The 15927-nt window shown below is 37.6% G+C and overlaps 2 protein-coding genes across 3 annotated transcripts in view; both read left to right on the forward strand.

Annotated features, from left to right (window-relative positions):
• The window catches only part of LOC137498893 (UDP-glycosyltransferase UGT5-like), a 361857-nt gene that overhangs the window by 24798 nt on the left and 321132 nt on the right, over window positions 1-15927 (forward strand). The gene's annotated exons all lie outside the window — the stretch shown is intronic.
• The window catches only part of LOC136866741 (UDP-glucosyltransferase 2), a 123312-nt gene that overhangs the window by 6462 nt on the left and 100923 nt on the right, over window positions 1-15927 (forward strand). For both annotated transcript variants that reach the window (XM_067143850.2, XM_068226633.1), the window contains exon 2: window positions 6090-6271. In XM_067143850.2, the coding sequence (XP_066999951.2) occupies window positions 6090-6271 (182 nt within the window). The remainder of the gene's footprint in view (window positions 1-6089; window positions 6272-15927) is intronic.

The raw sequence follows: 15927 nt of genomic DNA on the forward strand, positions 1-15927 counted from the left end.
CAGTTGCAGAGTGAAGCCGTTTGTCCTTATGTTCGATTCTCCAAGAAGATGACGAAAATGTGACTCCCACTGCGACATGTTTACAAGAGGAGTTGATGCCTGTTTCTTTGAGTACTTTAAGATTTTATAAGGCTTCGCTTCTGCCTCGGATAATAACTTCTGTTCTATAGATAAATCATAATTTGTTTTCTTTTTCTTTAGTAGAGTTCTAGCGCGTCCATACCATATACCCTAGCAGTGTGAAGTAAATGTAACGTTGATTGCCTCATGATGTAACATTCCTTATCAAACCATGGCTTTGTAGTGCGATCAAATGAAGGTAATACAGTGGAAGCGAGCGAAGAAGAATATAAATGAAGGGAAGGAACGCATCTCTCGAAACACGAATCGAAGTCGATCTGCCCGTTGTATTGGTTAACCTTGCACCTGTGGCTGCTTTGACATGGTAGTACGTAACAATACTGAATGTTTTTTCAACAACTTCTGGTCTTCAGGAGATTATAACCTCCAACACGCATACGGTACTTATCTAAATGTGTGGAAAGTACCGACATGAAACGAACGTACGTTACATAAAAGTCAAATCAAACGTTACGCCGCATTCGCTGCAAGTTACAAATTAAAGTGTTGACATGTGCCGCATCACGTTCTATAATACACACGGTATCAGTAAAAAACGCGTTCGTCCTATGCTGAGCAAAGTGCAATCAACAGACACAGTAGACAAAAGACTTCAGGGGAAAACACGAGCCTGTAAATAAAACTGACGATGACCTGGAGACGAAGGTAGATCTTCACATTAAGTCTTTGCTTGTTCTCTCAAGGCAGTACAGGCGGGCAAATAGTCCATTCAGAAAACACTCCCCTGTCGTGCTCAGTCTGAACACTCCCTATGAACTCTATGTGCAATGGCTGAACGAAAATTACACAGGACTTTAAACTGTTTTCAAACATTTTTATCGTGACAGATTGAATACCAATTTTTACATTGGGTTTACACCTTCCAGAAGCGATGGAATAGATATTTATATTAAAAACCTAAAGAACAGGAGTCAACTGAATTATGAGAAAAGTATCTTGCAACTTGTACGATGAAATCGATCCTTCTATTGAAAATACAAATGACAGTGGTCAACAGAATTCTGAAGATACTGAAAAAAATTAGAAATAGGCAATCAGTTACACTTGACTCGCGCAAGAGCCTCACAGGGTCTTATTAAATCTGTTTCCAACAACCATCTGGACAAATTAGTGTTCGCCTTGATTTGACCTTCAGCAGGCCTTTCCAATATGAAAACTAAAAACTGGGATCCATTTTTTAAAACGGAAGCTTTGGGCCTACAATTTCAGCATTCACAACATTAAGGTTGGGGAGGCAACCATGAATGTATGGGACGAAACAGTTGAAGAACGCGGTTCGTGTGAGATTATAAGTGGTTTGACTCATTAATTATTGTCAAATGTAGATGATAAGTGTAAAACGGTTGTGATGATTTCATTCATATGCAGAGTGAAGAAGCATTACTTCGAGATACCCACCGTCTGAAAGTGATTTTGGCCACACTGAGAAAGCAAGAGGACACGCTAATGTGTATTCTAAACAACAACATTCATCATTCATTGAGAAATGTTGAAAGAAACACCCGTTTAAAGCAATTCAGAAAAATTACTTTGCTTTCCAAAAATGCGTCACAGAAGCGCCACTGATAGGGTGTAAAATTAGAGAGAGGAAAAGGTGAACACAATAAACATAAAAAGTTATTTTACATCCATAAGCTTTACGACAAAGATGGTGCAAAAGTGAAAGTGAAACTTGAGGAGGGAAGAGGGTGTTATTATGACTCTCGGAAGTTCGATTTGGGGAAGGAGCCCTTAGCCCACTGTACAATTCGCCAAACCCTGTACAACTGGCAAAACTGAAAGATGTGCAGGCTCTTCTACTGTAAGTCCCGTTACTATGGAAAATATTACTGAAAAACATCTTGAAGAATCAACGATCTACATCTGACGCGGCAGCCCCGGGTAATTTCGAACAAGAAGACGATCAGTCGGATTAAGAATGAACTTTACTTTCCAACCGTCTTGTGTTTCCTGTATTAGTGAAGTCAAGGGTTACAAATATAAATAAATAAATAAATAAATAAATAAATAAATAAATAAATAAATAAATAAATAAATAAATAAATAAATAAATAAATAAATAAAATGGTGAAACCTTAAAAACTACCTAATGCAGTTTTTCATCGTATTGCCATTTCACAAATACTGCACGAGTTTTTCTCACAACAAGCAGTTGGTGAGTTCGCCGTTGTGGCTCACAGTTCCTCATATTTACGGTATCTTGGTTACGTAAGCTGACAGTGCTGAAAAGTAAGATATTAAACATTATTTTTCTCTTGAGATTTTCGATACAGAATTCTACATCGCATGTGCTTAGAACACTAAGAATATTTTTAAAGTTATCTTCCGAATTTTAATTAAACAACACTTCAATATTAGTTGGTGATAAGGCGACTTATTGAAATATTTAAAAATACAGTATTGTGTTATTCGAACATGTACATGTTTATCTGACAACCATTTGGAAGGACTAAAAGAACATTTCTAGTCCTTAAGACTCCTAAAAATATCAGACTGATAGTAGTGGGACCATTTCCTCCACAGCATTCTAAAAAATAAGTGTCCTTGTTATATTTACAACAGCACCAGTACGAAATTCTCTCCTGTAGTAGGAGAATTCATCCGACTATGAATAAATAGTAAACGTTAGAAGTAATTAACCTAACTTAATTGCGAGTGTAATTTCTTCACAAGAACAAGCGAAAAAATAAAATAACTGAATTTAGTTCAAAGAATAAATTAAGCTGTGTCGCTGGCACGGAACGGGCTTTTTGGATACGTCTGTTTAGTAGGACTCGGAATTATGTTAAGTAAAAATTGCTAAGTATATACATATGGGATAAAAATATCAAAATATGGAGTAAATTACGAACTCATTCTTTTCAAAAGAGCAAAATAATGCAAAGAATATCTGTATCAAATGTTCATGGTTAGAACATGCTTAAACATGAAAGCTGCAGAAACACGAAATCTACAGGGAAAAATAATTTGAAGCCGAAAACAAGAATTGAAACTTTGTGATATGGGTCATAGTCGACTGCGGAACAGCCAGCAAGAAAGAAAAATCTACATTGAGCAGAACTTGTTTCCCAAACGTATAGAAATATCAGAATTCAGCTTTGAAATATTGATGATAGTAAATCAAAAGTTAAGAATAATAATTTTGAACCCGTAAAATATTGAAATTAAGTGTATAATTATGTAAGAATATGAACTATACCTAGAAATAAGGTCAAATAAGGACAAATATGAAAAATAAAATAATTTTTAATCATTGCCAATATCCTAATTCGTAAACATGACAAAATGTTAACTGTAGCAAATGAAAAAGCAAATATGTATTTACATAGAAAACCCAGCCTAATGTTGGACAGAGACCGCCACACCCACCAGTACAGCATCCGGAACGTCCACATCCATAGTCGATTCGGATCGACTCAGTAGGACGGGGTTCACTTCCACTAGGACGCATTTTTTTGCACTGGGAATTGAATTCACTTAAAAATTCAGAGTCAGAATTACCTGATTTGTTGGCTGGTTGTGCTGATGCAATGGATACTGGTACCTGACCTCTTTGAAGTAATGCGGCAGATGCTCCTTGCATCTCTGTTGAGTAGGTGTTGACAGGTTGTTGAGTCGACAGAAGTTGCATGGTGGCCGTGCTCGCTTATCCGTGCGCTGTGTTATGTCATTCCGGTACCCCCTTTCTTATTAGCATTAATGAGTAGCAACTTTTTTTTGATTCACAATGATTTTCTGTTCATCATGTCACTTGGGCGTGTAATTGTTGAACACATGAGCATTAGAAGGGTCGGCAGAGTTCGGCTTTCTTGTGTTCCCTGCATTTTCTGGTGCGTTCAGTCCCCTTCCTAGCTGACTTTTCGTGCGTTTCTTGATCCGTTCTATCGGTCTGAGCATATTTCCTAAGTTTCGACTTGGGTGAATCGGCCATTGTAATGTGATGTTGAACAAAATTTCCGTTTCGTCCTTCCCAGCACTCTCACAGAAATATCTGATTAAATATGTAATTCCTTACAGTATGGCGCGTACCCGCATGATGTGGAAAATGGCCCTGGTACGTCCATTTGCAAAGACTCAGACCCCAATAGACGCCGGTGGCTACGGAACCATTAACACAATTTCGACAGTAGCTAAACGACTAGAGTACATTGTTTACAATCAAATCAAAACCTATGTGGGTGAAAGCAATACTCTAGACTCATTTCAATCAGGCAATCACAGCACATGTACTGCCTTGCTTACAGTGAGTGATGACATAAGACAAACCATAGACGAAAGACATACAACACTAACGGTCCTTCTCGTCTTCAGCAAGGCATTCGATTCTGCAGACCATGATTTGTTACTGTCAGAACTCTGCCTATTAGCTTTCTCAAATAGCACCCTGAATTGGATGGATTCCTTTTTACATCGTCGGCAGAAATGTGTTACAAACAAAGGTGGCCGATATTCCTCGCGGCGGACCGTGGAAACAGGAGTTCTTCAAGGTCCTACCCAAGCGCCCCTTTCTTTTTTTTTTTTTACTGCATATCGGCGATCTATCTAAATCACATCACATATCCGCAGACAACGTACAACTTTTCATTCATTGTAGATCGGATGACAGTTTAGAAACGACAGAGAAATTAAATTTAGATCTCGAATCAGTTAACAAATGGATAGTAAAGCATGGACTGTCTCTCAACCCTGACAAATCCCAAACACTCCTTATAGTCAATCAAAGACTATTATCCGAAGCAGATCGTACAACTGTGCCAGTAATACGGATAGGGAACAAACTCATACCTTACAGTCAAACAGTAGAAAGTCTTGGGATCACTCCTTGGCTGAATGATCAGCGTTTACACCTTCGGTATAGAGGGCCCCGGGTTCGATTCCCGACCAGGTCGGGGATTTAAATTGCGTGTGATTAATCTTTCTGGTTCGGGGATTGGGTGTTTGTGTTTGCTCAACATTCTCCTCTTTGTATTCAGACAACACACCACACTACCAACCACCACAGAAACACTCAACAGTGATTACTTCCCTCCACACAAGGTTGGCGTCAGGAATGGCACCCGACCGTAAAACATGGCCAAATCCACATGTGCGACACAGTTCACACCCACGACCACACACGTGTGGGGGAAAGCAGTAAAAGAAGAAGAAGAAGACTCTAGATGAACAACTATCATGGTCCGCACATAAGACATCAACGTGCAGGCGAGTATTTGTCTCATTGCATAGGCCCACCCTCAGCAAGTTCAAATTTATGTTTCTCTTTAAACTCAAAAAGATTTTGGGATTTCTGCAAATGACGAATGAGAAATAACATGCTATTTCTTTCATAATGATAAACAATTAAAAGTTCAAGGCCTTTGGCCAACTATTGATCCCGCTTATTTCTGTTACATCCCCGCGCTATAGTGACATCTTAGGTTCTAGTGAGCAAGATTAAATGCATTGAGGCTTCAAGATCTTATTGTCATTTATTTTGTTCTGTAAAATGTTGATTCGTGAATTTCAGTCCAACTTTTCCATGTTTTGGATAAATAAACATATTTTACCCACTAATTCAAATAGTTCTCATTGGTACTTATTGTGTGTTCTCAGATTCCTGCCCTTAGTATTAAAGAACCAGATAGTTAGTTTGAGAGGCTCATTTCGGATGTTCCACCATCCCTACCTACGAGCCTAGCCAGGCGCAATTTAGAACAAGTGATTGGGTACAATTAATATATAAACATTTGAAATGGCACATTTTTATACGTAAAATTCATTTGTTTTATTTTCCGAATTATTGATTTCAGTTTTGATTTAATGGATTTAAATTTCAAAAATCCATATGTGCTATAAAAATTTGTCATGTGCTTTTCAAGGTGGGATGGTTGAACACCCTACCCCTCCTTTGGTATTGCCTTGTATGTATTTATGTTTATGCACCTACAGTATTTGGATGTGTATTTCAGGATCCTCCCACTAATTACACCGATGTCGATTTATCATTTTCCTATGAATATTTTCACTCACGCTTCGACTTTGCAAGATTGCCAATCATGACTGGAGAAGAATTTGTCATTGCTGTATCCACATATGCCATCGATCTATGTGATGCACAATTGTCATCAAAACCTCTCCAGGACTTTATCAGGTAAATAAATAATTTATCATAAGCATATACAGTAATTATTATTTGTATGTATGGTGGTGGTTATTGCTGGTGGATGGTGAGGACGTTAAAATTTTGAGCAGACCCATTGGTGTTATTTGCTAGGAGTAGGCTGTGTGCCGATACTGGTATTCGCCCTCTCCTTACCTCATTAACATCATCATCATCATCCCAAATCCAGACGTGTAGACCATCCATGGGCGTCAAATAGAACGACTTGCACCAGACGAGTCGAACATGTCCTTGGACACTCCCAGCACTAAAAGCCATGCAATCTATATAAATAAAGTTGTAGGGGGTCCGCTGTCTCTAATTTCGTTTGTTTTGCAAATTTTTCATATATTTATCCGATATAGGTCAACTCAAGACCGTATCAGTGGTTTTTAGTTTTCGTGTCTGTTTGTCTGTTTGTTTATTCCACCATCACAGCGAAACGGCTGGATAGATCTCAACCAAACATCATATACAGAGTATACTGGTCCAGGGGAAGGTTTAGGTATGAATATGATTTGGAAATCACTTAACAGAGTGGGGATTTATACGGAAACCACAACAGTTTTCTTCAATTTTCTCTTATACTATTGATTTTATGTAAAATCCGTGGACTACATGTGAAACGTCCCTTCATTTTAAACAGCGTTTGTTTGAGTATAATTTCGCTTACTCTTCAAATAACGGAGGAAATTAGTACTTTGTGCGGATTTCATGCTCTGCATTGAGTGGGCGACAGACCGACAACGAACCTACCGATTACCATGGTAACGTATATGGCTGCTTGCCAGCAGTGAAGTAACATAGGTTAATGTAATTTTCTTCAAAATTCCTGTAAACTCGTGGTTGTTCTTTGCATAGAAGACGAGAGAGACGTCATGCTGCCATTCTGAGGAATATTTGTTGAATACCGTTGGAGGTTACAATCGTCGTCGAATAGCTTTAAAGGGGCTGTTAACATTTGAATAGTACAGCGGAGTGTAGCCCAAGATTTCAAACCATAATGTGTTTTCTGGCATTTGCTATAAATGTTACTGTTTTTCTCTTCTACTTCTGTTTTAAGCTTTTTTTTGCCTCTGTCTTGCCTCTTTAGATTTAAGTGATAACACCGTAAGTCATTCTCGAGTGTGCCGTAATTTAGTCATGCAGAAGTTCTTTTACGTGCCAGTAAATCTACCGACACGAGGCTGACGTATTTGAGCACCTTCAAATACCACCGGTCTGAGCCAGGATCGGACCTGTCAAGTTGGGGTCAGAAGGCCTGCGCCTCAACCGTCTCAGCCACTCATACCGGCAATTTTATGATTCCAGCTGCTGCATAAGTATCTAAAAAGGAATGTAATGTGTGAAAACTGTACCCAGATTTCACCCTATTTAATGCTTCTAATTCAATCTAACTCATCAATAAATGTCATAGGACCAACCATGTAGAACACTAAAGGGACGTTTGATGACGGAATCCGTTTGTTGATATGACCTACCGTTTAAAAGCAGTAAATCTCGAAATGATGGTCTGCACTTACAAACGTGCTCATGCTTATGTATAAATAAAATTCTAGGGGGTCCGCTACCTGAAACTTCGTTTGATTTACCAATTGTTCAGATATTTATCTGATTTAGGTCGACTCTAGGCCGTATCAGTGGTTTTAAGCTTTCGTGTCTTTGTCTGTTTGTCCGTCTGTTCCTCCATCACGGCGAAACGACTGGATAGATCTCGACCAAAATTCACATATAGAGTGTACTGATCCAGGGGAAGGTTTAGATATGCATATGGTTTAAAATCACTGAATAGAATGGGGGTTTATAGGGAAACAACAACAGTTTCCTTCCATTTTCTCTTATACTACTCACTTTCTTTAAAATCCGTGGACTACATGCGAAACATCCCTTATACGTTACGTCCCTTTGTTATATACCGTACATTATTTCGCTTGGTCACTGCGCACTCTTTCCTTTGAGTGAGTATTCCAGGCTGTTCAAATGTATTACTATTAGTCCCCGAAAAATATCGAAATATGGAGGCAATTTCCTCGACGGTTCAGACCTTCGTTTCGTGGTAACTGCTTTCTAAACCATAAGTCATTTCACAAAACAGATTAAATAATCACTGCTCGATTTGGAGAGATCTTCAACTTTGGTGCTATGCCTTATTGTCGTATCTCGATTCTTTATATTTAGGATAGCGCAGCATGTCTCGGTTACAGTTAAATATCTCCAACTCGACTGGGACTATCGTTAGGAAAGGGGGCAAGACATTGCAATGAAAACTACCCATCTCTATTACGAATGGCAGATGGTAAGTGAGCCTGCTGTTATTGTACAAACTCCCAAACTCGATTGTGAATGACAGGAGGAAATGTGATCTCCCATTATATTCTAAACTTCCCCAACTTGCACCTTACATGGGAAACAACGTATGGGGGCTTGCCCGTTTTATTTCTCGGATATCGCTATGAGACATGCAATTTAATATAATCTTACTCACTGCGTGTGCAGTGACTTACGTAGAACTCCGTATATAAGGTATTGTGACCGTTCGTGGACGCGCCTGGTTCGAAGATAATAATAAACTTTTAAATGTGCTCAGCTAGAATTCAGTGATTCGCATGATCTTCACTCTAGGGCATGGCCCATTGACGAGAAAGCGGTCACATCCTATCAATACTTAATCAAATAATGGTCCTATATCTTATTTCCATATACTAGGTTCTCACTTAAATTAGGCATGAAATTAAAAAAATCGCAATAAGAAATAAATTTTATTAACTGAATATAATCAAAACAAGCTGAATAAGCCAACATCATTGAAAAATATTCATATGCACTCCTTATCAAGCCATGTCAGAAATCAAGTCCTTCTTGAAATTATTCACCATTAAATTCAAACGTTATCTTCACTCGTAACACTTGATACTTCATTAAAATAATCATTAAACATATTGGAAAATTAGTAGATTAAGCCTTATTTCCCCTCAACTTGTTTGTTCTTTCATTATCTCACTTGTTAGACGCACCCTGTCCTCCCTGCTCTACCTATTCCTGTTTGTTTCATCTTGTAAATACCCAGCTAACTAACAATAACTTAAATTTCCCAACGGTCTTTGATAGACACAGAAACCATATCAAATAAATGACAATAATATTATCGTCCCACAATCGGGTAACTGTATGCCATCATCCATTCAAACGCACCGCATACCTGCATCTGAAATAAAATACTAACTACCGACATATGAAATGAATTAACGTCAGAAGGTCTGCGCCGCGTCTGCACCTCTCCATCATGCTGAAAATTATGCTACTGCATAAAATTACTACCACAAGCAATGCTACAAGTATCAACATACGCTCACAGGTGACAATGATCTCAAAATTCTAATTACCGTTCGAGTAACTTGTCGAAGATCCTACCTATATATCCACTTAACTATCCCGCTACTTCTGATAAATCATAACTTAAATCATGACAGTTCATATGCTCAACAAATCCCTTCGAATGCATTCAATCAGCGTTAAATATATCGCTCTTTTATCTGACACTAAAATACGCGGTGGATATACCATTCACTAACACCATCCTATCATATTGATCATCTCGAAGAATCAACTTACCAATGCAATAAATAATTCAATAAATCTCATTCGCTAATTGTATCACACCAAATTATAACTTGAGATGATCCTACATTCCTTATACCATCACAATATGCACCGCATAAAAGAATCATTTCCTAAATAAACAAACATAGGCAGACGAAGAACTTCAATATCATACATACGAACATTACATCGTTTCTACAGAATGAACACGTAACAGCACTCCGCGGAACCACTTATATAAAAGGATCACAACATTGATTACATCACACACACGAACATCAGAGGAAACTTACCTGTAACACTCAAGATATCAAACATTCACCTTCACGATTGTTCTATTAGCACAGGAGCAACGCAAGGAAAAGATCGCGCCTAACTCTAATATTTACAGACGGCGAACAAAATTCTAACATATACGCGGTCGGTTAACACATCATTAAATTAATACCATTGACACGTTAGGTTATCCAAGTTATTTCCACCTGTGTGACATTAATATCTACAACTACTATAAGCATCTACAAGTAAAGCAAGGAGGGACAAAATACGTCTACTCATCATTAGAAGATCCAATCTTCATTCCATCATGAGGTAGTGGTGTTCAGGTCATTTGTTCATGTCATTTCGTCTATTTCAGTAGAGCTCGGATCCATCAGGGACCATTCCAATTTAAGCACACATTTCCTCTTTATTTCTTTCTTGATTCATAACTGTGGATAACATTGCCGGCTCCAACCCTGAAACTTGTACAAGAGATATTAACAAGAGTTCACACGGATTTTATAATTCCACCTTCATGAATGAACACTAGCCTGCATAAATCAATGATATATGACGTTGTTAACATTGAATGCTGTTTAGCCTTTCAATTGAGCAAGTTTCCTCAACTTTTATGCGTATACCAGAGCTATGCTCACTATTTTGCTTCCTAACTGATTCCTTCATGCAAGTATTGTCAGAAAAAACAAAATTTTATCTCCATTATTTTACAATAATAAATGATTCGCTCTTTACGATCCACAGAGCTAACATATTACACCTTCACTACACCTGATTTTGACATCTGAGGAACTTGTCACCGCAAACACTCCTTCTCAACCACAGAAATTCATAAAGGAACACATCCTACAATTGTTTATTCTTCTAAACATGTAATACGTCACACCATACGCCTTCTGGATGGTCAACCAAGTATGATTCCAAGTTATTCCATGGCCTCCTTTGACGTCTTCCGGGCTAAATACAATATCTGGCCTTTCCTCTTCACAGCTGTTAATGTAATTATTCTTTATCAATATCTGCTTGTACCTGAACTGTTCTTTGTTCGATATACTGTATACCACGGGGTTCTGAGCTTAATCTTCCGATTTCCGACCACAAGATTACCATAGATTTGCGAGTTGTATCGGCTCTCGTATATTATGAACACATAAATTAGCCGTACATCAACGATTTACATTACTTCCATGCTGTTCACATGAATCTGTTTAACTTATGACCTTCAATGACTCCTTGACATGCGATTACCTGTCATTGAAAGGTCATAATATAATACCGCAGCGAAGCACGGGTACATTTGCTAGTAATTAAAATGAACATTTCAGTACAGATACCACAATGACGTGACTTAAAAGACAGAGAATATAGTTGGGACTGTTGCTGATGATATTACACAGTCTTAAATGTAACAAACCAAAAATAACCTACATATTAACCCATTTATGCCCGTAACTATTTTTGTCGCTAATTTTGATCATTTATGCTTTTATTTTTTATAAGTCTCAAACATAACAATTAGTACAAATTTTACATTACTGCATATTCTGTATGGTGAAAATACCATGGGTCAAAGAAGACTGAGTGGGGATGACCTCTTATGTATTCGTAGTTGTGATCAAGTTTTTATGGTTAATTATTTTTGATACGTGACAAATCTTAATGAAATTTAATATATTCTTATTCGTGATCATCTGCGAAGATTCTCCGATGCTGTTGACCGACTCGGTGATATGGAAGTGCCGATAAACAACGACCTTCTATCGATAATGTTACTCTACCCTTTGCCGGCGAGTTTTAATAATATAGGATTGGCCATTAGGCATGTTAGCCAAATTATATGAATCCAGCTGTCACATGAGTATCAAAAAAATAAATATAATCTTACTCACTGCCTTTAGAGCAATTTACGGAGAAATCCATATGCTTTGTAGAATTACCGTAGCGAAGCACGGGTTCATTTGCTAGTATACATTAAAGACATATGAACCTTCATGTGGATGACTTAAAATGTATGTATCTTGCAAACAGTTGAAATTTGTAACGATTAAGAACAAGCAGGCTTAGAGAAGGCCGGTCCATTGTTGATCAAATTAACACACTAAGGCTAATCACTGGACATCTTTGTTTACACTTTTCGTTGTTTTTTAAAAGGCCATTGATTCTGTCAACCAGAGAAAAATGTGGAGGTCTATGGAAAAGTTTTGAATCCCACAGGCAATGTACGATGGATATATTTACCACAATTTCACCGAAATTTGCACGATGTTTGGCTGTCCTCATCAGTGTACTCGAATCTAGTCTTGTCCAATCCCGTAAATTCCCCAGCCAAGAGTGTTTCCTTCTACCGTGAACTCTACGACCATCAATAATTTTAGTAGGATGTACTTATCATTCCTCATAATACTCCCCAAGGTAGGTTGCCTTTCTTTTCTTGATTGTACACACCAACATTCATTCCCTCCTCATGCACCTGAGTACGACAGCATTCGAGACGTGGTCAGTCCACGAGATCTGTAACATCCTTCAGAAAACCCACGTCCTGAAAGCATTTATTCTCCTAATAGCGTTATATTTCAGAGTCCGTGTTTCAATGTTGTACAGAAGCAACATAGAGTCTGACAAAGTTATGACGTGTCTACAAGCTGAGGCTTCTGTCACACAGTAGATTCCTTATTTTTCTAAAGCTACCACAAGCCATTTCTATTCGTACACGGATCTCTAAATCTGGGTCCAAGTCCTCAGTAATCCAGTTGCCAAGGTACATAAACTTCCGCGCTTGTTCAACTTGTTCTCCATAAATGTTCATGGGAATGTGTGTGTTACAAGTTCTAGTAATGGCCTTCAAATTTTCTTCTCGGTGTTAGTTTTGAGTCCAAGTTTCTCCCCTTTGGCTACGAAGACCTTCAGTACTATCAGCCAAGATGACAGTATCACCTGCATACCTCAGATTGTTGATCAGCCTACCGTTGACATTTACTCCACCTTCCACTTCTTGAAGAGAGTCTCCATTCCAATAAATATACCTTTGATAATTACAATTCAGCCTTGTCAATACTTAGAGTTATCTAATTACTTATTTTTATCACCTCATACACCGTACATGTTTCAAGGACCTTGTCTTATTCCTCAGCGGTTTTTTCTCACTGCCAATTATCTCTTATTCCTCTTATTCCTCCAAAGTTCTAAACATCTCTTAATAGAAATCTAATATGCCATAATTAAAATAAAACAGATAATAAATGCCATAAAAGAACACTAAAATTACACTATTCTATTTACAATTTTCTTAAAATGTCCTCATTTTCTATTACCTATCACTATTACCGATCACTATCTTGACAACAACGGAGGTCGAGGGCAAGTGAATGCACTAAATTTTAAGTAGAACAACTGACAGGGTGACTCTGACAATAAGTATAATCTCGCATTGAATGTGAGTGATGTTAATATTTTCGATAAGGTTTCAGATTTGGGTATCAAAATAATCATCGTCCATTTTGTAAATGGAGGAGAAAGATAGTGATGCTGATTCGGTGTTCTAACGCCAGGCATGTTACCCAATGCTAAGGTCAAGGCTAATTATGTTTATATACGGATAACAGCACACGGTATTCAGTAAGTAAACTGGAAATTTCTCAGAGTAAACTAGAATATTATATTAGGGATGGATTTTTAGACAGGCTTTCCTTTCTTATAGATTTCATTTGAGTGAAGAGCTACAGCTCTGGGAATTTTCGAGGACAGAAAGTAATACCAATAAAATTTAAATGACGTGATCTCTGAAATGGAAGATATTACAAAAATGTTATGAGACATTAATTTTAATAAATTGACTGTGTACCGCGAGGTTCACCCACCACGTTCATTCAAATGAAGCGCCTTGAAAAATGCCATCTGATATACGAAGGTTGCAACATCGTGTGCAATAAGTTTAGACTTTTCTTCACAGATGTCTCTACAAAGAAAACCTATGTTACGCCCTCCAGTGTGAAGAGAAACTGTTAAAAACCTAAGGTTTACTACACTGAGTTGATCATTCTTTGTTTTTGGTGTATTACAGTTTGCTACACTTCTATATTTTCCCGCCAACTTGAGATGTTGGCCAACAGAAAATTTTGTGTATTTAATTTTCAACCAATAATCGTTTTTCTTGTATATATTTAATTATCAAATAAAATTTGGAGGCTTGTTGGGATTTAGCCCAGATCTCTCTAGAATCTTCCTCTCGGGTATAAAAGTTGGCACTTTTTCGCGCCACCTTGTCTTATTGATCGTCCAGTCTACTGAGTGTGTGTTAATAGAGGAGGCAGGGGCGTCTCGCCCATCATCGAGTCTTCCAGATGATTAAGGTAATGGCAGCCACTTTATAACTATGTGATAGCCTCTGAAAACTAGTTCGAGGGGAAGGTTTCCAATCTTTAATAATGTAACATTAAATTTCCTATCTTCAATAATGTAAATTTCATCTTATCATGTACATTTTAAAACTAGCCTAAGAAACTCAGCCGTAATTCGGAAATAGAGAGTATGACACCCCCTCGAGTTCCCTATCAACTTGACTTTAAGGTGATTATGACTTCGTAACCATTTACTGTCTGTAGCTTTTGTAACTTAAATGTTCTCCATCTAGTCACCTCAGTAGTATAGGCTTAGCCTCTGTAACTTCGGGCCTGAAGCCTAAATAGGGTTTTAATCTTTTTAGTGAATATTTCAAGGAGTACAAGTGTCCGCCTCGCATCATTTGGATTTTTGGGCCAGTAACTTTAACCTGTGTTTATTCCTCTCCCACAAAGTCCCGGTAGAATGGGTAATCGATACCCTGTAAAGTTCAAATTCATTCTTTTATGTTAAGAGGTTGGACTGTAGAGTGTCTAAGACAATGAATACAATGTTTGAGTTGTAAAATGTAGGTTGTGCCTTTGATAGGCCTGGACCTTTTCTGGAACTAGGTTTCCAAGTGTAATATTTTAATAGAGTAAAGACGCTCCTTCCTTGTAATAGTTAAATGCTGCCTTTCAAAGGCCGGTATGGTCTCCTAGATAATTTTGTGGAGCAAATGGTGTTCTTGAAACCTTGTACATTTTGGATACTCTCTAAAAGAAATTGGGAGGATCGTCTCCTTGACTGTTTTTGAAAGAAGCCGCAGCGCTCATTGGAAAATGAATAATTAGTGAGCTCAAGCTCAATGCTGTTGTCATTCGACTTTCTAAATATTGTTCACTTAGCTTGTAAGTAAAATTTGGTACCTGAATTTTGTAAATTGTTTTTCCTGAAAAGAGGAAAAAGAAGGAGAAAGAAATATAACCAGAAATTTAAAGTTTTAAAACAATCTTCTGATTGTTCTATCTTGACCCATTTATGCCCGCATCTTCTTTCACCTCTGTAAACCACGGAAATCCTATATCAGATTGTATTCTTAAGTAATAGACAAGGAGGACTTTTAAGAAATTTGTTAATAGAATAGTGTTGCTTTAGTGTTCTTTTATGGCATTTATGATCTATTTTATTTTAATTATGACACATACCGGTATTAGATATCTATTAATAGATGTTTAGAACGTTGGTGTTTGATATGCATTAATAAGTAAAAAGGTCCTAGAGATATTTGGTAGTGAGAAAAAACCGCTGAGGAAGAGGACAGTACAGTCCTCGAAACATGTACGGTATATAAGGTGATAAAAATAAACAATTAAATAACTCTAAGTATTGACAAGACTGAATTGTAGTTATCAAAGGTATATTTATTGAAATGGAGATTGTAGTCAATA

This window comes from Anabrus simplex, chromosome 3 (assembly GCF_040414725.1).
Source record: "Anabrus simplex isolate iqAnaSimp1 chromosome 3, ASM4041472v1, whole genome shotgun sequence".
NCBI lineage: Eukaryota > Metazoa > Arthropoda > Insecta > Orthoptera > Tettigoniidae > Anabrus > Anabrus simplex.